At 46.2% G+C, this 24,535-nt stretch overlaps 1 protein-coding gene and 1 pseudogene across 1 annotated transcript; both read right to left on the reverse strand.

The window, feature by feature from the left end:
* Window positions 1-170: 170 nt before the first annotated feature.
* On the reverse strand, window positions 171-4,100 carry LOC110505033 (cell cycle checkpoint control protein RAD9A-like; annotated as a pseudogene).
* An 8,263-nt stretch (window positions 4,101-12,363) lies between these two features.
* On the reverse strand, window positions 12,364-23,769 carry LOC110505034 (P2X purinoceptor 3). Its single transcript, XM_021583975.3, has 12 exons — window positions 23,395-23,769; window positions 23,016-23,151; window positions 21,209-21,280; window positions 20,926-20,995; window positions 15,181-15,271; window positions 14,922-14,999; window positions 14,330-14,471; window positions 13,941-14,077; window positions 13,668-13,773; window positions 13,523-13,588; window positions 13,296-13,373; window positions 12,364-13,153 (listed from the first exon to the last, which is right to left on the reverse strand). The coding sequence occupies exons 1-12, from the start codon at window positions 23,523-23,525 to the stop codon at window positions 13,028-13,030; spliced, it is 1,233 nt and encodes a 410-aa protein (XP_021439650.1). The 5' UTR covers window positions 23,526-23,769; the 3' UTR covers window positions 12,364-13,027.
* Window positions 23,770-24,535: the final 766 nt, after the last annotated feature.

Genomic DNA, 24,535 nt, shown 5'->3' on the forward strand with positions numbered 1-24,535 from the left:
GTTCAATTCCTCATAACTCCGGAGTCCCCGGGGTGATGTCATCATCATGGTCCAATAAAAAGGCTGAATCTCTTTAAATATTTGTCCTCAAAGGGATTCCATAAGTGGTGTGAAATGGATTTACACACAGTCTCACAAACACACAGTGCTCCTGTTCCAACACCCCAATGTCACAGCGATGCTGCTGGGGTATCATCCTCGCTGTCGCTGGCCAGCACTTCCTGGCTCTTGATCCTTTGATTGGTCAGTTGAGAATCAGTGGGACAGACTGACCCGAAAAACAGGGAGCGGAACAGAGCAGGGATAGAGAGGGAGAGATTTGATTCGATTTGAGTGGGAGAGCGAGAGAGGGGTTGGTCTTACATTTTGAACCCAGCAGTTGTGCCACTCAGCCCTTCGACAACAAAGCTCACCACTTTACTGGGAGGTCTTTCAGTGTCCTCTGTCTCTTCCTCCTCTTCCTTGCACTGTGATAAGCTACATGTGGCTGGGTTGTGATTGGGCGAGGGGGTCCGACCGAGCTGCGGGTGTACCGGAGGGAGCCGCTAATTCACTGGTCTCCATGGCGATGGGGTAGGAGTCGATGTTGTCACTCGTCGAGTCGTCAGGAGCTGGCGGCAAGCGAGCTCTGGGGAGAGAGGAGGGGATTCTGGGTGAAGAGCAGGGTCCTGTACAAAGAGGTATGACTGCTCTGAATGTTTCACAGTTAATGTTCATTTACCGTTTTGTGTTGTTGATGTTATGGTGACGGAGGTTGGAGTTGCCAGAGAGTGGCGAGCACGAAGTTCACCTCCAGAACACTGTCTGTTACACTTAACACCACGAGGCAGACAAAAACAGATACACACACAAATTAGTCATACACAGGAAACACAAAATGTCCTAATAACTTAATATTCATATGTGTCCATTGTCCCCACCCCCCCCCCCCCCATTTTTACGCTCTCTGTTTATTACCTATGCATAGACACTTTACCTCTACCTACATGTACGTATTACCTCGACTAACCGGTGCCCCCGCACATTGACTCTGTACAGGTACACCCTGTATATAGCCTCCACATTGACTCTGTACAGGTACACCCTGTATATAGCCTCCACATTGACTCTGTACTGGTACCCCCTGTATATAGCCTCCACATTGACTCTGTACAGGTACACCCGGTATATAGCCTCCACATTGACTCTGTACTGGTACCCCCTGTATATAGCCTCCACATTGACTCTGTACAGGTACACCCTGTATATAGCCTCCACATTGACTCTGTACTGGTACCCCCTGTATATAGCCTCCACATTGACTCTGTACTGGTACCCCCTGTATATAGCCTCCACATTGACTCTGTACAGGTACACCCTGTATATAGCCTCCACATTGACTCTGTACTGGTACCCCCTGTATATAGCCTCCACATTGACTCTGTACTGGTACCCCCTGTATATAGCCTCCACATTGACTCTGTACTGGTACCCCCTGTATATAGCCTCCACATTGACTCTGTACTGGTACCCCCTGTATATAGCCTCCACATTGACTCTGTACTGGTACCCCCTGTATATAGCCTCCACATTGACTCTGTACAGGTACACCCTGTACATAGCCTCCACATTGACTCTGTACAGGTACCCCCTGTATATAGCCTCCACATTGACTCTGTACTGGTACCCCCTGTATATAGCCTCCACATTGACTCTGTACTGGTACCCCCTGTATATAGCCTCCACATTGACTCTGTACTGGTACCCCCTGTATATAGCCTCCACATTGACTCTGTACTGGTACCCCCTGTATATAGCCTCCACATTGACTCTGTACTGGTACACCCTGTATATAGCCTCCACATTGACTCTGTACTGGTACCCCCTGTATATAGCCTCCACATTGACTCTGTACTGGTACCCCCTGTATATAGCCTCCACATTGACTCTGTACTGGTACCCCCTGTATATAGCCTCCACATTGACTCTGTACTGGTACCCCCCGTACATAGCCTCCACATTGACTCTGTACTGGTACCCCCTGTATATAGCCTCCACATTGACTCTGTACTGGTACCCCCCGTACATAGCCTCTCTACTGTTATTTTATTGTTGTTCTTTAATTATCTATTTTCTTCTTTTTTATTTATTCATTTTTTTCTTCAGCTTAAATACTTTCTAAACAGTTATTTTTTTTGTTGGATTGTTGGTTGAAGTCACGTTGGTAAATGATTCGGGAGACAGACGCAGGAATGCGTAACAGGAGTCTTTATTGTACCCAAATTGCGGAGTGCCGTGTAAAGGCACAGGACGAAGACCAAACAAACACAATAACAAAACGCAGGGTTGAAACCCAAACAAAAGAGCGAGGAGTACCTCAAATAATTAACACACGCGCACAATGATTAACACACGGGACGAGACCCATAATCATCTGCGCAATCCACAAAGCCAAAACACACAGCACAGGTACTCACACGCACCAACGGACAGTGGAACAAAAAACGACAGCCCAATGGAAACCAAATGGCACACTTATACAAGTACAATCAGTGGGAATAAGGGCCAGGTGTGTGCAATGAAAATTCCAGAGGGATCCGTGACAGTTAGGGGCTTGTAATTAAGCATTTCACTGTAAGGTCTACACCTGTTGTATTCGGCACATGTGACAAATAAACTTTGATTTGATTTGAATGTGTATCCTTACCTGCCTCGCTCATCAAAATACAATGAGACAGGAAGACCTGTGGATTGCCTTGAAAGCCTTGAAAGACAAGGTAACACTTCATTAAGTGGCCTGCTATGATGCCTTTAAATCCCTTATGACATGCCAAGCCAGATTATAACAACAGTAGTAAGCCATTTGACAAGTGACATAACCCTACATACCCTCAGCTCCTTTAGGCAGAAGGTTATGCTGGTCTGAGCTCCGACAGCAAAGTGGTCAAACTCAGAATCAGAATTCAGACACAGTTCAGTCAGCATGGCTTTGGATTTCTCTGATAGAGAGAGAGAGAGAGAGAGAGAGATAGAGAGAGAGGGGGGATATTAGAAATTACTATAATTTTACAAAATATGGTTCTTGACTTACTAAAAAAAATGTTTTACTCACTTCAACACTTCAATAGGGTCGAAAATAGAAACAGTTTCTCCTCAGCTGCCTCCTCACCGACATGGTTCCTGAACCACACTCATTCTCCACTCACTGACACACTCACCTCTTCCAGAGAGGAAGGGAAGTGCAGCGCTGTGTCAACCACAACCTGGAGGACAAAAAGAAGGAAAACCAAGGAGACGCTTTCGAGGGAAGATCTGAGGAGAAGAACATTGACAGACTGATAGAGATCGAGAGAGAGGGAGAGGCAGCACGAAAGAGAGAGAGAGAGATAGAGGGAGAGACAGCACGAGAGAGAGAGAGAGGGAGAGAAAGAGAGAGGATGAGAGAGAGAGAGAGGGAGGCAGCACGAGAGAGAGAGAGAAAGAGAGAGAAGGAGAGAGAGAGAGAGGGAGAGGCAGCACGAGAGAGAGAGAGAGAGAGAGAGAGAGAGAGAGAGAGGGAGGGAGAGAAAGAGAGAAGGAGAGAGAGAGAGGGAGAGGCAGTACGAGAGAGAGAGAGAGAGAGAGAGAGGGAGAGAAAGAGAGAGAAGGAGAGAGAGAAATGTGCTGACCAGGGCTGGGGGCGCGAAGCACGTTGGCACGGTTCTCTTTATCAAACACGGCCTGCAGACTCGCACTGTCCTGGAATGACAGGTTGTGTCTTCAGCCGCCCTACGGCACACACACACACACACACACACACACACACACACACACACACACACACACACACACAATATGCCATAGTTAGGGGAAAGCTAATGGTGCGAGGAGGTTTAAAGGGGTTGACTCTCTTTATATCAAACTGCTCTATGGTTTTACTGCACGTTACCATGTTACGCTGCAGGGTGAAGGTGAGACTCTTCCATCCAGCTCAATGTGACACTTCTCTACTGTCTTCTCCAGAGACGACAGGGACCTGAACACAGCCTGCACACACTGGGAGAGAGGCAGGTTGAGTACAAATGACAAATATATCAGTACACTATGATACAATCAATGTGTCTTTGTACCTTGATGGCCATCTTGCAGCGAAAAGCATGTCCACCGAGAATGGTGTGTACCTGAATGGGCAAGAGAAAAGACTTATGTGCCTTTGAACGGGGTATGGTAGTAGGTGCCAGGCACACCGGTTTGAGTGTCAAGAACTCAAATCAAATCAAATGTTATTAGTCACATGCGCCGAATACAACAGGTGTAGGTAGACCTTACAGTAAAATTCTTACTTACGAGCCCCTAACCAACAATGCAGTTTAAAAAATAAGAATACAAAATAAAAGTAACAAGTAGTTAAAGAGCAGCAGTAAAATAACAACAGCGAGAAAATATACAGGCGGTACAGGAGTTCTTAAAGTGACTATGCATAGATAATAAACAGAGAGTAGCAGTGGCATAAAAGTGGGGGGGTCAATGCAAATAGTCTGTGTAGCTAGACAGACAATTTTAGGGCCTTCCTCTGACACCGTCTGGTGTAGAGGTCCTGGATGGCAGGCAGCTTAGCCCCAGTGATGTACTGCCCTCTGTAGTGCCTTGCGGTTGGAGGCCGAGCAGTTGCCATACCAGGCAGTGATGCTCTCGATGGTGCAGCTGTAGAACCTTTTGAGGATCTGACGACCCATGCCAAATCTTTTCAGTCTCCTAGGGGGGAATAGGTTTTGTCATGCCCTCTTCACGACTGTATTGGTCTGTTTGGACCATTCCAGTTTGTTGTTGATGTGGACACCAAGGAACTCAACCAATGCTCTCAACCTGCTCCACCTCAGCCCTGTCGATGAGAATGGGGGAGTGCTCGGTCCTCCTTTTCCTGTAGTCCACAATCATCTCCTTTGTCTTGATCATGTTGAGGGAGAGGTTGTTGTCCTTGCAATGGCCAGATGGCCAGATCTCTGACCTCCCTTTAGGCTGTCTCGTCATTGTCGGTGATCACACTGTTGTGTCATCGGCAAACTTAATGATGGTGTTGGAGCTGTGCCTGGCCGTGCAGTCATGTCGTCCTCTTTTTGCCATAGTTTGTACATCTCAATTGTCAGTAGGAACCACATTTGTTAAAGCAAGTCAGCCATATCAGCTATGTTTTTTTAAAGGCGGTAAATGAGGCTGAATGAACTGTTTCGCTGCCAGACAAGGCTCCACTGAGAGCCAGGTGTAGCGGTGGAAAGGTGTTGGGACTGCTGTTGGGACAGCTTTATGTAGGCCCTAACAGTTTGTGGGCACCGTTTGTCACCATTACAGTGCAAACAATGTATTGTTTAGTGTTCTGTTGTGTAGTGGCTTTGCTGTCACAAATTCCAATAGGTATGATGTGTTACAAATTCCAATTTGTTGTTTCTAATGGTGGCTAAGTGGCTAATGCTAATGTTAGCTAGGTTAGGGTTAAGGTTAGAGTTAATGTTAGGAGTAAAGTTAAAGGGTTACGTTTAAGGTTAGGGGAAGGGTTAGGTAACATGCTAAGTTGTAACAAGTCTACTGAACAAAAATATTAAGGCAACATGCTATAATGTCAACGACTTTACTGAATTACAGTTCATATAAGGAAATCAGTCAATTGAAATAAATTCAGTACTCCCTAATCTATGGATTTCATATGACTGGGCAGCGGCTCAGCCATGGACGGGCCTGGGAGGGCATAGGCCCACCCACTGGGGAGCCAGGCCCAGCCAATCAAAATTAGTTTTTCCCCACAAAAGGGCTTTATTACATTATCACACTATTTCGTCAGCTGTCCGGGTGACTGTTCTCAGACGATCCCACAGGTTAAGAAGCTGGATCTGGAGGTCCTGGTCTGGCGTGGTTACACATGGTCTGCTTTTGTGAGGCCGGTTGGACGTACTAACAAATTCTCTAAAATTACGTTGGCTTATGGCAGAGAAGTTAACATTCAATTCTCTGGTAACAGCTCCGGTGGACATTCCTGCAGTCAGCATGCCAGTTGCACATCCCGTCAAAACTTGAGACATCTGTGGCATTGTGTTGTGTGACAAAACTGCACATTTTAGAGTGACCTTTAATTGTCCCCAGCACAAGGTGAACCTGTGCAACAAATTATAGCAAAACATTTGAGAGAAATAAGCTTTTTGTGCGTACGGAAAAGTTCTGGGATCTTTTATTTCAGCTCATGAAACATGGGACCAACACTTGCTGCGTGTTTATATTTTTGTTCAGTACAGAATCGATGATACCTTTCTGTGGTGCCAGGGCATGTATAGTGTTGCTTTAGCTAATGGTTTATTGGTAGGCCTATTTGGTCATCATTTTCTCATGTTAAGCCTAACGTTTCACGAAGCTATACATGGTGTCACAACTGCTGGCTGGTGGCAATAATTGAATAACTTTTTCAGTGATTAAAGTTAGAAATGTACACATTGCAAATTGTAAAATAAATGTTCAGTGCAACATCAATTCTAATCAACCTGCAGGACATAAGCCGTCCTCACACTCTCTCCCAGCTTGGATAGAAGGTTGTTGTAAAACCAGTCTATTAATGCCAAATAACACAGTCAGTCCACCCTGAAAACACGAGCTTACTGGGGACTGTTTTATTATGCAGTGTACGATCTATAGCTAATGTACCTGCTATTAAGGAACTTTTTATAAAAATTACACATCAAATAGCCGTGATAAATTCCTCCACAATTTATTGTTGAACTCAGCTGGTTTTGTCTGGCTAGTAGCCTACACAAACGGGCTGCAATATTCAAGGTAAATTAAGTCAAATCCAATTTAAGAGACTCCCCTGGTGTCCTGAAGGCTTCCTTTTTTGTGTGCAAATGTTTTCGCCACAGGCTGTAGGTCCAGGTTGGGAGCCTGACTGTTTTCTATAGTGAGTATTACCAACCCAGACAGTCTTTCCTGAGACAATGTGAGTTATGTCCATTGTCAAACGCTAAAAAACTGCTTAAATATGATCAAAATTCAGCTAGAAGAACAAGAAGGATTTTGTCATTTGCCACATATCTTTGTGCGGAACAATAGAAGTAATGTCTTTCCTAACGTGAGGCAAACTTACTTTGCTCAGACATGTAAAAATTGCTTTCTCTGACCACACTGGGCAGAGAAAGCAGAAGTTTGCCAGTGTGCACCTGTGACAGAGGCACACAGAGTGAGAGTGATCGAGATAAAGAAAGAAAGGGAGAGAGTCCGAGTCACTGTCACCTGTGGATGAAAGGGCAAGGGCTATAGAGTAGTTAGGCTATCCAGCCTCTCTGGGCTTTCTCATTGGTCTGGATGTGTCTGCCTTGCTCACAGGCAGGCAGGCAGGCAGGCAGGCAGGCAGGCAGGCAGGCAGGCAGGCAGGCAGGCAGGCAGGCAGGCAGGCAGGCAGGCAGGCAGGCAGGCAGGCAGGCAGGCAGGCAGGCAGGCAGGCAGGCAGGCAGGCAGGCAGGCAGGCAGGCAGGCAGGCAGGCAGGCAGGCAGGCAGGCAGGCAGGCAGGCAGGCAGGCAGGCAGGCAGGCAGGCAGGCAGGCAGGCAGGCAGGCAGGCAGGCAGGCAGGCAGGCAGGCAGGCAGGCAGGCAGGCAGGCAGGCAGGCAGGCAGGCAGGCAGGCAGGCAGGCAGGCAGGCAGGCAGGCAGGCAGGCAGGCAGGCAGGCAGGCAGGCAGGCAGGCAGGCAGGCAGGCAGGCAGGCAGGCAGGCAGGCAGGCAGGCAGGCAGGCAGGCAGGCAGGCAGGCAGGCAGGCAGGCAGGCAGGCAGGCAGGCAGGCAGGCAGGCAGGCAGGCAGGCAGGCAGGCAGGCAGGCAGGCAGGCAGGCAGGCAGGCAGGCAGGCAGGCAGGCAGGCAGGCAGGCAGGCAGGCAGGCAGGCAGGCAGGCAGGCAGGCAGGCAGGCAGGCAGGCAGGCAGGCAGGCAGGCAGGCAGGCAGGCAGGCAGGCAGGCAGGCAGGCAGGCAGGCAGGCAGGCAGGCAGGCAGGCAGGCAGGCAGGCAGGCAGGCAGGCAGGCAGGCAGGCAGGCAGGCAGGCAGGCAGGCAGGCAGGCAGGCAGGCAGGCAGGCAGGCAGGCAGGCAGGCAGGCAGGCAGGCAGGCAGGCAGGCAGGCAGGCAGGCAGGCAGGCAGGCAGGCAGGCAGGCAGGCAGGCAGGCAGGCAGGCAGGCAGGCAGGCAGGCAGGCAGGCAGGCAGGCAGGCAGGCAGGCAGGCAGGCAGGCAGGCAGGCAGGCAGGCAGGCAGGCAGGCAGGCAGGCAGGCAGGCAGGCAGGCAGGCAGGCAGGCAGGCAGGCAGGCAGGCAGGCAGGCAGGCAGGCAGGCAGGCAGGCAGGCAGGCAGGCAGGCAGGCAGGCAGGCAGGCAGGCAGGCAGGCAGGCAGGCAGGCAGGCAGGCAGGCAGGCAGGCAGGCAGGCAGGCAGGCAGGCAGGCAGGCAGGCAGGCAGGCAGGCAGGCAGGCAGGCAGGCAGGCAGGCAGGCAGGCAGGCAGGCAGGCAGGCAGGCAGGCAGGCAGGCAGGCAGGCAGGCAGGCAGGCAGGCAGGCAGGCAGGCAGGCAGGCAGGCAGGCAGGCAGGCAGGCAGGCAGGCAGGCAGGCAGGCAGGCAGGCAGGCAGGCAGGCAGGCAGGCAGGCAGGCAGGCAGGCAGGCAGGCAGGCAGGCAGGCAGGCAGGCAGGCAGGCAGGCAGGCAGGCAGGCAGGCAGGCAGGCAGGCAGGCAGGCAGGCAGGCAGGCAGGCAGGCAGGCAGGCAGGCAGGCAGGCAGGCAGGCAGGCAGGCAGGCAGGCAGGCAGGCAGGCAGGCAGGCAGGCAGGCAGGCAGGCAGGCAGGCAGGCAGGCAGGCAGGCAGGCAGGCAGGCAGGCAGGCAGGCAGGCAGGCAGGCAGGCAGGCAGGCAGGCAGGCAGGCAGGCAGGCAGGCAGGCAGGCAGTCTGTCTGTCTGTCTGTCTGTCTGTCTGTCTGTCTGTAAGGCCTGTGAAATGCTTATTCCTCCACTCTCCTCCCAGTGATGACATGATCCCTCTAGGAGCGAAAAAGAAAGAACAACTTCACCACGAAAATAGACCCAAAATGTGCCTTTTATAGAGCTAGGCTACAGGGAAACAAGAGAGAGAGAGAATTTGATCGTGAGCAAGACAAAGAGAGACCTAATGAGTTTGAGCTGTTTTTTGACACTGCTGAGTCACCAGAGTGATGTTTCAACCTCTCTGACAACATATGGACAACTGGAGGGAGCATGCAACAGACAGGAAAGAAGGGGAAAGAATATGTCAACAATCCATCCGGAAGAAAAGTGTGACATTGGAGAAAGACTAGGATGAAAAAGAGAAAAATCCTGGCATTCTTCCCAACAAGAGAAGAGAGGCCAAGGATCATGCCTGAAACTGAACTAAGACTGTGGACAATCAAGGCATATTCCAGATTGTTCTCTGTATGTAAATCTCAATAGCCGCTGGTCTGTCTAATCCATAATCCATATACAGCAAATCATATGTATGTAATGTACAGTACCGGTCAAACGTTTGGACACACCTACTCATTCAAGGTTTTTTCTATATTTGGACTATTTTCTACATTGTATAATAATAGTGAAGACATCAAAACTATGAAATAACACATATTGAATCATGTAGTAACCAAAAAAGGTAACCAAAAAAGGTAAACAAATCAAAATATATTTGATATTCTTCAAAGTAGCTACAGCTTTGCACACTCTTGACATTCTCTCAACCAGCTTCATGAGGTTGCCACCTGGAATGCATTTCAAGTTTCAAGTTAATTTGTTGAATTTCTTTCCTTCTTAATGCTATTTCAGGCAATCAGCTGTGTTGTGACAAGGTATGGGGGGGGGGGGGGGGTGTATATAGCTAGAGAGCACTATTTGGTAAAAGACCAAGTCCATATTAGGGCAGGAACAGCTCAAATAAGCAAAGAGAAACAACAGTCCATCATTACTTTAAGACATGAAGGTCAGTTAATCCGAAACATTTCAAGAACTTTGAAAGTTTCTTCAAGTGCAGTCACAAAAACCATCAAGCGCTATGACGAAACTGGCTCTCATGAGGACCGCCACAGCAATGGAAGACCCAGAGATACCTTTACTAAAGAGGATACGTTTATTAGCGTTAACTGCACCTCAGATTGCAGCCCAAATAAATAACACCATGGGACCACACAGCCGTCATACTACTCAGGAAGGAGACGCATTCTGTCCCCTAGAGATTAACGTACTTTGTTGCGAAAAGTGCAAATCAATCCCAGGAAAACAGAAAAGGACCCTGTGAAGATGCTGAAGGAAACAGGTACAAAGTATCTATATCCACAGTAAAACGGGTCCTATATCGACATAACCTGAACGGCCACTTAGTAAGGAAGAATCCACTGCTCCAAAACCGCCATAAAAAAGACAGACAACGGTTTGCATCTGCACATGGGGGCAAAGATCATACTTTTTGGAGAAATGTCCTCTGGTCTGATGAAACAAAAATAGAACTGTTTGGCCATAATGACCATCGTTATGTTTGGAGGAAAAAAGGGAAGGCTTGCAAGCCGAAGAACACCATCCCAATTTGGAAACACGGGGGTGGCAGCATCATGTTGTGGGGGTGCTTTGCTGCAAGAGGGACTGGTGCACTTCACAAAATAGATAGCATCATGAGGTAGGAAAATTATGTGGATATGTTGAAGCAACATCTCAAGACATGAGTCAGGAAGTTAAAGCTTGGTTGCAAATGGGTCTTCCAAATGGATAATGACCCCAAGCATACTTCCAAAGTTGTGGCAAAATGGCTTAAGGACAACAAAGTCAAGGTATTGGAGTGGCCATCACAAAGCCCTGACCTCAATCCTATAGAAAATTTGTGGGCAGAAGTGAAAAAGCATGTGCGAGCAAGGAGGCCTACAAACCTGACTCAGTTACATCAGCTTTGTCAGGAGGAATGGGCCAACATTCACACAATTTATTGTGGGAAGCTTGTGGAAGGCTACCCAAAGTGTTTGACCCAAGTTAAACAATTTAAAAGCAATGCTACTAAGTACTATCTGAGTGTAGGTAAACTTCTGACCCACTGGGAATACGATGAAAGAAATAAAGCTGAAATAAATAATTTTCTCTACTACTCTTCTGACATTTCACATTCTTAAAATAAAGTGGTGATCCTAACTGACCCAAGACAGGGAATTTTTACTAGGATTTAATGTCAGGAATTGTGAAAAACTGAGTTTAAATGTATTTGGCTAAGGTGTATGTAAACTTCCAACTTCAACTGTATATGATATTATTTAAAATATATACAGTTGAAGTCGGAAGTTTACACACACTTAGGTTGGAGTCATTAGAACTTGTTTTTCAACCAAACTATAGTTTTGGCAAGCCAGTTCGGATATCTACTTTGTGCATGACACAAGTAATTTGTCCAACAATTGTTTACAGAGAGATTATTTCACTTATAATTACTACTCACATAATTCACTATCTCATTGAGGTATTTAAAACCTTATTAATATCTCCCACAATAATAATAGAGTCTTGTTTTGTTTGTAGGTTAAATTAATTATTACAGTTGATGTCGGAAGTTTACATACACCTTAGCCAAATACATTTAAACTCAGTTTTTCACAATTCCTGATATTTAATCCTAATAAAATTCCCTGTCTTAGGTCACTAATAACGATATTAATTAACAATCATTTTGATCGAATGTGCAAATTGTGCCAAACAGACAATTGGCACATTCGGATCAAAATGATTGTTAATTAATATCGTCACCCGTTTTGAGTTTCTTTTCCCATAGAAGTATAACTCCATCTAATATTGTTGAATGAGTTCCCTGTAAACAATAGATACTATATTCCTTCTCTTTTAGCCAGGTAAATACTGATCGTCTTTTCTCATTATCTGCTAAGCCATTACAAATATAACTGGCTATACTTATTTCCCCATTTACCATAATGAGACAAGTTTCAATTCAATTTATCATAATATATGTTTGTAAACTTACCATTAAAAGTACCATGATGATTGAGTGTCCATATAGCTGTACCATGATATTTTATATTGTTTCCCACTATTCCACCCGCTGAAACCTCCTCCCCTCCCAAGTTGGGTTGTCGTCCATGTAACTGGCAGACCAGCCCTGTCCACCTGGTCCGCCTAGACTTCCAGTCATTGCACTACCGCTAGTTAGCACTGACACACAAGTACGTAGATAAAGGCCAAAATCCTGAAGTGTCCTATTTAAGATGCTCTTAAGCTGATCTATTAGTGCTGAGTGGTCCGTGATGGGAGGTGTGTTTTTATGTGTGCATGTGTGTGTATATCGGGTGTGTATTGCAATAGCATCACACACAAAATACAGCAGGCGCGACAAATCAGTCAATTCCGACAAATTTATTTACTGGTTACTGTTGTTTTTTGAGGGTCCAAGATGATTATAGAACCACGTCATCTCTTCTCATACCCCTTTAAACCCCCGCCCCCATCGTTATTTAATTTTTTTTACCTTAACTTAACTAGGCAAGTCAGTTAAGAACAAATTCTTATTTTCAATGACGGCCTAGGAACAGTGGGATAACTGCCTGTTCAGGGGCAGAACGACAGATTTGTACCTTGTCAGCTCGGGGATTTGAACTTGCAACCTTTCGGTTACTAGTCCAACACTCTAACCACTAGACTACCCTGCCGTTATAGAACATCACAAATGGAGGTTATGAGAGCAAGACAGAGATGAAGAAAGGGATGAGGCCAGGTAAATGTAACATATGACCTACATAGTACAAAAGCAATGTATATGTATATGTATATGTACAAAAGCAATGGGACCAGGGCAGAGCTCTTATGTATGTGGTGTAACTGTTTATAAAGTTATTTTAAGCTACAGTAGAGTTCAGAAATAGTTTGCCCCAAAACAACATTTTAAAAGTTCCTCAGACGTTAAATCGTTACCTTCCCTCACATCAACATAGGACTTATCAACAGCTGCTAATAAAATAAGGAAGTGGTGGAGGATCCTCTCTGCCGATTGGTTGAAGTGGACTGTCACTCAAAGCTGCTGGTCCAGGTAAAGGGAGACAGCTCCCGAGTCATCTGAAATCTTCTCCTCTGCTTTGTTTGACAGCTGGCTGCAACTTTCTCGGGAGAGTAATATCTGTATCTGTGACTCAGAAACCTAGGGAGAGGAAGAGAGGGAGAGAGAGAGAGAGAGAATAAGACTGTCTCGAGATGCTCTTCACCTCTCTCTCCCACACACAAATTACTTACAGTATAACACAAAGAAAATATGCTTTTATCTGAGCAATTAAAAAAAAAACCTCTTCAAATTTCTTGGCCTTGTATTGGTCCGCCCCCTTCAGGAAGTTCAGGAGGATGATATCACAGAGGACCGTACCCTGCAGCATATCAGAACAAAGACAGTTACACAAGTTGACCTAAAAAATCCTGAAATACTTGCCTCGATTCTAGGGTTGATGGAGGTAACATTCAAAACGTATTGCATGACCTCCTTTTAAAGCATACAGTCTGAGTACAGAAGCCTTACCAGTCCCACAGAGGTAAAGGCTGCCACCAGGTTGATCAGAGTAGGAACTGTGTTGAACTTCCCTGCCTGAAAGGACAAAGACAGATGAATCCCCTATAATACACAGATAACAGGTACACGCACACACACCCTAATCCACACTCACAAGCCCAGTGACCAGGATGTCAAAGCGGATGGCGTAGGCCTTGTGGAGAGTGCGGAAGTTCGTCCGATTCTCTATACCGTTCTCCGTTTTGTAATATTTGGCAAATCTGTGGATGGTGAGAGAGGGGGAGACCGTGTCAATGAACAGAGAAATAAAATGAGAGGAGGAGGGGGGTAAGAAGAATGGAGAGGGGAAAAGAAAGAGGACGGGGAGAAGGAGGAAGAAAGACGGGGAGTCTCTTGAACAGTACTAAACTGAAAGGGGTTACAGTACCTGAAGTTGTATCCCTGAGAGATGGCGTTCTTCTGAAACACAGCATCAAGTCGCGTAAAGGAGTAATGTGGTTCACATCTTTCTTCTGACTCATCCAGATTACACTCCCATTCAATATTGATCCCGATCTCTCCACCCTGATAGAGGGAGACAGAGGGAGGGAAAAGAAGAGAAGGACAGATAGGTGAGGAGGGGGGAGAGGAAAGGTAGGGACAAGCAGGTGGGACTGGAGATATATAAAATGGAGAGGGAGAGGTGGGAAAGAGAGAGGTTGAGAAAGCAGAATATAACAGAGAGGGAGAGGAGAGAAAAGAAAGATGGGAGACCTTCGGGGGAGAGAGATGGAGATAGAGGAGATGATGATGAAGAGGGGAGGAGATGAGTCTCACTGTCTGAGCGATGGTGGAGAAGTTCTGTCCAGTATAGCGCAGCACATCTCCCACCTTGAAGATGGGACAGTGACGGTTGTGCTCCGGGTCATATGTACAGCTCCTGATATAAGTTGTATTCAGCGATGACGGGAAGTTCCCTCTGTGGGAGAGAGAAGGTACAAATTTGAGTGATAGAGCCAAATCCCATTCTTTGGTAGAAAAGAGAGGGCAACGCTTTGACAAGAAAGTTGGAGTGAGACCTCCTGAAAGTACTCTAACACAACATCATAAAGGTCTTCCCTTTGTTCATTTGAACATCTTGGCCATGTTCTGTTATAATCTCCACCCGGCACAGCCAGAAGAGGACTGGCCACCCCTCATAGCCTGGTTCCTCTCTAGGTTTCTTCCCAGGTTTTGGCCTTTCTAGGGAGTTTTTCCTAGCCACCGTGCTTCTACACCTGCATTGCTTGCTGTTTGGGGTTTTCGGCTGGGTTTCTGTACAGCACTTTGAGATATCAGCTGATGTATGAAGGGCTATATAAATCAATTTGATTTGATTTGATTTGATTCCCCAATACAGCCCCAGGAATGAGAGGTGTGTCGGACTCACCTGGTGACGTTGAACATAGGGAAGCGGATACTGTTCTTGATGAAGATGGTGAAGTTTTCGACCTCCATCATTGGTTGCCTGAGAAAGGGTAAGGGAGAAAAAAGAGAGAGAGAAGAAGGACTTAGGTAGGTGGGATGCACAAGTTGTAAACATGACATATCATATGTTCATAATATTGTGGTCTATATGAAGCAGCTTTCTTTATGAGACAGAGCGAGAGAGAGAAAGAGAGATAGAGAAAATGAAAGAGAGGTCTTACATTATGACTTTGTCATTCTCAGCAGGGCACCAACCCTCCATCTCACAGCGGCCTCCTTCAGAAGAGTTCACACAGGCACCAGTTATTATTCCTATGGAGGAGAGAGCGATAAAGAGGGAGAGAGAGAGAGAGAGAGAGAGAGAGAGAGAGAAAGAAAGAGAGAGAGAGCATGATTGAGTGAGTGAGTGAGAGAGAGCTACAGGACTGTTTTACTAGCACAGACAGGAATATGTTCTGGGATTCATCCAATGGCATTGAGGAGTATACCACCTCAGTCACCGGCTTCATCAATAAGTGCATCGACGATGTCGTCCCCACAGTGACCGTACGTACATATCCCAACCAGAAGCCATGGATTACAGGCAACATCTGCACTGAGCTAAAGGCTAGAGTACCCTCCAAAGCTCATCATTAAGCTTGAGGCCCTGGGTCTCAACCCCACCCTGTGCAATTGGGTCCTGGACTTCCTGATGGGCCGCACCCGGGTGGTGAAGGTAGGTAACAACATCTACACTTCGCCTCAACACTGGGGCCCCACAAGGGTGCGTGCTCAGCCCCCTCCTGTACTCCCTATTCACCCATGACTGCATGGCCATGCACGCATCCAACTCAATCATCAAGTTTGCAGATGACACAACAGTAGTAGGCTTGATTACCAACAACAACGAGACAGCCTACAGGGAGGAGGTGAGGGCACTCGGAGTGTAGTGTCAGCAAAACAACCTCTCACGCAATGTCAACAAAACAAAGGAGATGATCGTGGACTTCAAGAAACAACCCCACAGATGAGCAACCCCAAGCGGAAAGTCAACCTCCCCTATCCACGTCAATGGGACAGCAGTGGAAAAGGTTGAAAGTTTTAAGTTCCTCGGCTTACACATCACAGACGAACTGAAATGGTCCACCCACACAGACAGTGTGATGAAGAAGGCTAATATAAATCTCTAAGTCTGGAACAGTACTGGTATAGGGAAAACCCAAACAGTTTCAGCTGGACTTTCACCTAATCAAAGAATTAGCTCAGGAGGAGAAGCTCTCCCTCAAGAAAGAAACGCCCATCCTGAGCAGGTCAGACCAGACCTCTTTATTATATAACCCCACAGATGAGCAACCCCAAGCGGAAAGTCAACCTCCCAGCACAGAGTACTACTCCCTCATTGAAATGAAGGATACATTCACCCAGCTGGAGGTAAGGCAAGTGAAGCTGGAACAGCAGGTGAACACACTCCAGTGAGCACAAAAAAATTGTCCAGCTAAACAACAACCAGACCCGGAGACCCGGAGAGCTGGAGGTGGAGAGAGACAAATCTGCACTCTGGACTGTGGTGAGAAAACTTCCACAGGAGAAAAATCAGGAGCAGGAGAAGAACAGAGCACTAGAGGAGAGGATCAGACTGCTGGAGGAGAGGGTGAGGGGGATGGCATGTGACAGAGAACAACCCACTAGAGAGGTGGCCACACCTGCAGAGAAGCCAGCAGAACAGCCCAACTCAGCTCCCAACAAAAGTCTCGACTCCACAGCAGAACAGTCCACCCCAGACCCTGACCACGTCGACATCACAGCGGGACAGACAAATGAAGAATCCCAAGCCCAGAGGATCTCACGCCCCCTGAGCACCCTCCCCTTGTCAGCCACCCTGATAGCCCTCCTGACACCCCCCCCCCCTCCCCCCAAACCCACTGAGGACATACACAAGACACAGATTGTTCTCCTTATGGACTCAAACGGGAAATATATACAAGAAAAACTTTTCCCCAAACACAGACTGTCTAAACTCTGGTGTCCAAACACCCAGCGCGCCCTAGACCTTCTGTCTGAGGACCAACTAGGGTCACCCAGCCACATAATAAAACACACAGGCACAAACGACCTGAGAGCACAGTAGGAAAGGGTGGCCACAACACTCAAGGGAGTGATTGAAAAAGCTTGTTCTACTTTCCCCAATGCACAAGTGGTTATCTCCACCCTGCTACCACGAAGAGACTTCCACCCTGCCACAATACAGCGGGTAAACACAAGTATTTCCCATGACTGTGCCTCAAAACCAAATGTTTACCTGGCCCACCACTCCACCCTGGACTTGAGCAGCCTTTATGACCAGGTCCACCTATACAAGGCAGCAGTGCCCACCTTTGCCCTGACCCTAAAGGACATCGCTCTCAAACACAGCCCCAACACTTCACACAGGAGCAACAGATCAATAGACACCCCACCCAGACCGGAGAGACACTCTCCCAGACCTGCGGGACCCCCCCGGGACCTACACATAGAGGACCCATGCCGAGAGGATCTACATCCAGGCCACAACACCACCAGCCACATCCACACCCCCACCCCAACCAATCAACCCCCCCAAATCAACCATGCCCACACCCCATTTAGGCCCCCTCAGATCAGACCTATGCCCCTCCTGCCCACCCCATGCACCCCACCCCCGCAAAGAGGGCCTCAACATGGAAGTCACACATACGTCCGTGAGCAGGCAAACAGGCCCAGCCCCCACTCTTACACTAGCCTAAGCCAATAGCATGTACCAGGTGCTTAGCAGGCCATACTAACACTAACTGGCCTGAGGCCAAACCACACGACCAACAACATTGGACACTTTATGGAACACAAAGCCTTCACTATCTCATCCTGGAATATCCAAGGCCTGAGGTCATCTGCCTCTGGCCTAAAGAGCAAGGACCTGGGCTTCATCAAAGAAATCGGAAATACAGACATTGTCATCCTACAAGAAACATGGTATAGAGGAGACGGACCCACTGGTTGCCCTCTAGTTACAGAGAGCTGGTAGTCCCATCCACCAAACTACCAGGTGTGAAACAGGGAAAAGACTAAGGGGGTATGCTAATTTGTTATAGAGCAGACCTAACTCACTCCATTAAATTCATCAAAACAGGAGTATTTTACATTTGGCTAGAAATTCAAAAGGAAATGATCTTAACAGAGAACAATGTCCTCCTGTGTGCTACCTATATCCCCCGACTAGAATCCCCATACTTTAAGGAAGATAACTTCTCCATCCTGGTGGGGGAAATCAATCATTTCCAGGCCCAGGGACAGGGAAAGAAGTTACAGGTCTGTGAGAGCCAGAAATCTTGCTTGTTTGTAGGTGACCAAATACTTATTTTCCACCATAATTTGCAAATAAATTCATAAAAAATCCTACAATGTGATTTTCTGGATTTTTTTCCCTAATTTTGTCTGTCATAGTTGAAGTGTACCTATGAGGAAAATTACAGGCCTCTCTCGCCTTTTTAAGTGGGAGAACTTGCACAATTGGTGGCTGACTAAATACTTTTTTGCCCCACTGTACATGATCAAATAGAAATCTTAGAAGCAACTATTAAAGACTACCAGAACCCATTGGATTCTCCAATGACCTTGAATGAACTACAGGACAAAATAAAAATCCTCCAACCCAAAAAGGCCTGTGGTGTTGATGGTATCCTCAATGAAATGATCAAATATACAGACAACAAATTCCAATTGGCTATACTAAAACTCTTTAATATCAGCCTTAGCTCTGGCATCTTCCCCAAAATTTGAAACCAAGGACTGATCACCCCAATCCACAAAGTGGAGACAAATTTGATCCCAATAATTACTGTGGGATATGTGTCAACAGCAATCTTGGGAAAATCCGCTGCATTATCATTAAAAGCAGACTCATACATTTCCTCAGTGAAAACAATGTACTGAGCAAATTTCAAATGTTTTTTTTTACCAAATTATCATACGACAGACCATGTATTCACCCTGCACACACCAACTGGCAAACAAACAAACCAAAACAAAGGTAAAGTCTTCTCATACATTGCTGATTTCAAAAAAAGCCTTTGACTCAATTTGGCATGAGGGTCTGCAATACAAACTGATGGAAAGTGGTGTTGGGGGAAAAACATACGACATTATAAAATCCATGTACACAAACAACAAGTGTGGGGTTAAAATAGGCACACATTTATTCCCACGGGGCTGTGGGTTGAGACAGGGATGCGGCTTAAGCCCCACCCGCTTCAACATATATATCAATGAATTGGCGTGGACACTAGAACAGTCTGCAGCACCCGGCAACACCCTACTAGAATCTGAAGTCAAATGTCTACTGTTTGCTGGCCCTGACAGTAAATTTCATTAAGATAAAAATAATGGTGTTCCAAAAAATGTCCAGTTGCCAGGACCACAAATACAAATTCCATCTAGACACCGTTGCCCTAGAGCACATAAAAAACGATACATACCTTGGCCTGAACATCAGCGCCACAGGTAACTTCCACAAAGCTGTGAAATGCCATCAAAAGCTTCTATGCCATCAAAAGCTTCTATGCCATCAAAAGGAACATAAAATTCGATATACCAATTAGGATCTGGCTAAAAATACATGAATCAGTTATAGAACCCATTGCCCTTTATGGTTGTGAGGTCTGGGGTCTGCTCATCAACCAAGAATTCACAAAATGGGACAAACACCAAATTGAGACTCTGCATACAGAATTCTTAAAAAATGTCCTCTGTGTACAACGTAAAACACAGAATAATGCATGCAGGGCAGAATAAGGCCGAAACCCGCTAATTATCAAAATCCAGCATAAAGCCGTTAAATTCTACAACCACCTAAAAGGAAGTGATTCCCAAACCTTCCATAACAAAGCCATCACCTACAGAAAGATGAACCTGAAGAAGAGTCCCCTAAGCAAGCTGGTCCTGGGGCTCTGTTCACAAACACAAACAGATCCCACAGAGCCCCAGGACAGCAACATAATTAGACCCAACCAAATCATGATAAAACAAAAAGATAATTACTTGACACATTGGAAAGAATTTACAAAAAACAGAGCAAACTAGAACTAAACAGAGAGTACAGAGAGTACACAGTGTCAGAATACCTGACCACTGTGACTGACCCAAACCTAAGGAAAGCTTTGACTATGTACAGACTCAGTGAGCATAGCCTTGCTATTGAGAAAGGCTGCCGTAGGCAGACCTGGCTCTCAAGAGAAGACAGGCTATGTGCACTCTGCCCACAAAATGAGGTGTAAACTGCCCTCACTTCCTAACCTCCTGCAAAATGTATGACCATATTAGAGACACATATTTCCCTCAGATTACACAGATCCACAAAGAATTAGAAAACAAACCCGATTTGATAAACTCCCATATCTATTGGGTGAAATACCACAGTGTGCCATCACAGCATCAAGATATGTGACCTGTTGCCACAAGAAAAGGGCAACCAGTGAAGAACAAACACCATTGTAAATACAACCTATATTTATGTGAATTAATTTTCCCTTTTGTACTTTAACCATTTGCACATCGTTACAACACTGTATATATACATAATACAACCTTTGTAATGTCTTTATTCTTTTGGAACTTCTGTGAGTGTAATGTTTACTGTTCATTTCTATTGTTTATTTCACTTTTGTTTATTATATATTTCACTTGCCGTGGCAATGTAAACATATGTTTCCCATGCCAATGAAGCCCCTTAAATTGAATTGAATTGAGGGAGAGAGAGAGAGAGTGAGAAGGAGAGAGAGAAAGAGAGAGAGAGAGAGAGAAAGAGAGAGAGAGAGAGAGAGAGAGAGAGATAGAGAGAGAGAGAGAGAGAGAGAGACGGAGAGATAGAGAGAGAGAGAGAGAGAGAGAGAGAGAGAGAGAGAGGAGGAAGGATCAACGGAGTCCCAGGAAGGGAATGGTGGAGAAAACAAGAAGAGGAAATAGTTGAAACTCGCCGTTTCCAAGGAAGCTCCCTAAATGCTTGTCACAGTCTTCATCTGTTTCACACTCGTACTTCACGTCACTCTGAACACACAAAGAACAGATACACAGGTGTTAATAGCATTGGCCCTCGACCAGCAGCTCTGTCACCACCCAATATTAAATGCCTCAGCTCTTGTTAATGGTACGGGTGGGGGCTTTGCAGAGTAGAGTACGTTGTATTGTTAAAACCATGGTATAGAGAACTGGAGCAGGTAGGTAACACGGTACATGTATACTGGACTGAAATGCACTCACCTCAGGGCAGAAGCCTTGGAATTGTTCCTCCGTGACGATGAGCTTGGTGATGATGCAGAACACTGCGGCACCCTGTCAGCACATATACAAACCAGCACTTTAGCCTAAACGTCATCAAGTCAACCTATCAGGCCTACTGCTGAAACCATCTAAAAGCCTCAACCAACGCCATCTTTTTTGTTGTTCTTGCTATCATTAGCAACTCGTTTTTTTTTTGCCATGTTACTTAACCAGTTTTCTTGGGCTAATGCTAACTAATGTACTCTGATGAACCACTCAGACACTTATTCTACACAACCAAAGGACTTCATTTAGTTTCCCATCATCACCTCACACCAAGCACTTCCCTTTAAGTGTTTACCACAGTGAAATGCTCAATGACATTATATCAAGTATCTATAGACTTCTTGTACCACACTTCGGCTGTCTGGGCGAGTTTTTGTGTGTGTATTGCAGCTTAATAACGTTTAATCAACATATGCTCCTCCCATGACAAATCAAATCAAATTGAATTTGTCACATGCGCCAAATACAACAACCTTACAGTGAAATCGTATTTATTTGACCTTTATTTAACTAGGCAAGTCATTTAAGAACAAATTCTTATTTTCAATGACGGAGGAACAGGAACAGTGGGTTAACTGCCTGTTCAGGGGCAGAACAACAGATTTGTACCTTGTCAGCTCGGGGATTTGAACTTCCGGTTATTAGCCCAACGCTCTAACCACTAGGCTACCCTGCCGCCCCATAAATGCTTACTTACAAGCCCTTAACCAACAGTGCTTTAAGAAGTAAAAAATAATAATAAAGTGTTAAGTAAAAAACAGAAAATAGAAAATAAAAGTAGCAAATAATTGAACAGAAGCAGTAAAATAACAAGCGAGGCTACACACAGGGAGTACCGGTACAGAGTCAATATGTGGGGGCACCGGTTAGTCGAGGTAACTGAGGTAAAATGTACATGTAGGTTGAGTTAAAGTGACGATGCATAGATTATAAACAGAGAGTAGCGGCAGTGTAAAAGAGGGGTCTGGGTAGCCGTTTGATTAGCTGTCCAGGAGTCTTATGGCCTTGGGGTAGAAACTGTTTAGAGGCCTCTTGGACCTAGACTTGGCGGTCCGATACCGCTTGCCATGCGGTAGCAGAGAAAACAGTCTATGACTTGGGTGGCTGGAGACACAGACTGACCAGGTAAATCCAGGTGGAAGCTATGATCCTTTATTGATGTCACTTGTTAAATCCACTTCAATCAGTGTAGATGAAGGGGAGGAGACAGGTTAAAGAAGGATTTTAAGGCCTTGAGACAAGTGAGACATGGATTGTGTATGTGCGCCAGTCAGAGGGTGAATGGGCAAGACAAAATATGTAATTTCCTTCTCACGGGGTATGGTAGTAGGTGCCAGGCACACCGGTTTGAGTGTGTCAAGAACTGCAATGCTGCTGGGTTTTTCACCCTTAACAGTTTCTTGCGTGTTTCAAGACTGGTTCGCCACCCGAAGGACATCCATCCAGTCAACCTGACACAACTGTGGGAAGCATCGGAGTCAACATGGGCCAGCAATCCTTGTGGAAGGTTGACACCTTGTAGAGTCCATGCCTGCGACGAATTGAGGCTGTTCTGGGGTGCAACTCAATATTAGGAAGACGGTCCTAGTGTTAGGTATACTCAGTGTATATTACACAGTGTACAGTTATAATATACAAGTTGTGTACAGTAAGTATGTTACCACTGCAGTATAACTTCTGTGTTGTTTTAGTTTAGGGTCAAAGGTAAGAGGTCACGGTTAGGCGTCTGGGTGTCACAGACCTGCGTAGGGGCGACATAATCCGCCACATCCATCACACGGTTGTTATGGTAACCGAAGCCCTTCACCTTAGTCATGACAGAAGACTCGATGCCAGAGTCTTTCACCTGGTATGCCTTTTCGTGTAAAAAGACCCACCTAAATGACAAAACAGGAAAGAAAGACAGATGGAGGAAAAGGTTATGGAGAATGACAGGGAGGGGGGCGGGTAAGGAAAGACAATTAGTAACAATAGTTCTAGAATGATCAGGAGCAATACATTGGGAGAGGAAAGAATTAAGGGGGAAAGAAAGATGACAAAGAGAGGTCGACATTATCATACACACACACGCACGTACACACACACACACACACACACGCACACAAACAAGTTGTACCGACCAAACGAAGTAGATGATGATGAGCAGTTGTACGACGCGGTTGATGATTCCAACAGACCAGCTCTTCACCACCACAGACTTGGTTGTCTCGTAGGTGAAGAAGTCCGTAATGAAGCCCCATAGCAAAGACATCCTGAGAGATGGGTTGTGTGTGCGTGCGTGTGTCTACGTGCGAAACAGCTGCAAGTCTATTTTGCATCAGAGTTTCTCCAGGTGGGTGAGTGAGAGCCCAACAAGTGTGTAAATACTACTTCAGTTGCCACACAATGCTGCTGAGAAGACGTCTCACAAAAATGTCCCTCTGTGTGTCGTCGATCCTTCTGCTTCTCACCCTCTTTAGTACCTCTCTCTGTAACACCCTGTCCCTCTCTGGTTCGCTGGGTAATCATGCTGGACCTCCCCTTTTCTCCTGCAAATGAAAAAAAAGAAGAAGCGGAAATAAAAAAAACTCTATCTCTCTATTCCTCCATCGCGTCCTTTCTCTCTCTCTCTCTCTCTCTCTCCTCACCACAAATCCCTATCTCCCGACCGCCCCTTGAGTCCCTCCCTTTCCCATCAAAACTGTTCTCCCCTCTTACTTCTGACACGAGTGTCTCACTACATGTGAACACAAAACGCTTACCTCAAATCGCCTTCGACCTACACACACGTTGAAATTCCAACGGAACCCCACAACATGTGAACAGTGCTCCGCAGAGCGGTAAACACACAGTAAGATGCATTTGAGAGATCAATACAAACTAGGTCTCTCATACTATTAAGGGTGTAATGATAATGGCTATTATAATCCCGCTTAGTGGCATACACACGAAGTGTGCTAATGTAAGCATTTCAACAGTTGTAAGTGTGTTTGTGGCACGTGTGCCTGTGTGTGTGTGTGTGTGTGTTGTGTACATGTGTATAATATCTAGAGACCGAGCTGGAAGATGTCATGTCTTCACTTCTTAAGTGGTTCCATTACGTCTGTGGCCAATTACAGTAGTACAATGCAAGTAACAAACACAATTAATACATTAACAATACGATTATATGAGCTCTGAGTGCACATGCCAAGGCAATGTTATCACGTTTCAGGAAATGGCATGGTTCTGTGAAATCTATATACAGTACATCCCAGACATACATGATAAAGCAGAGACTTA

The sequence above is a fragment of the Oncorhynchus mykiss genome, chromosome 25 (assembly GCF_057628025.1).
Source record: "Oncorhynchus mykiss isolate SJ-2025 chromosome 25, ASM5762802v1, whole genome shotgun sequence".
In the NCBI taxonomy this organism is placed as follows: Eukaryota; Metazoa; Chordata; class Actinopteri; order Salmoniformes; family Salmonidae; genus Oncorhynchus; species Oncorhynchus mykiss.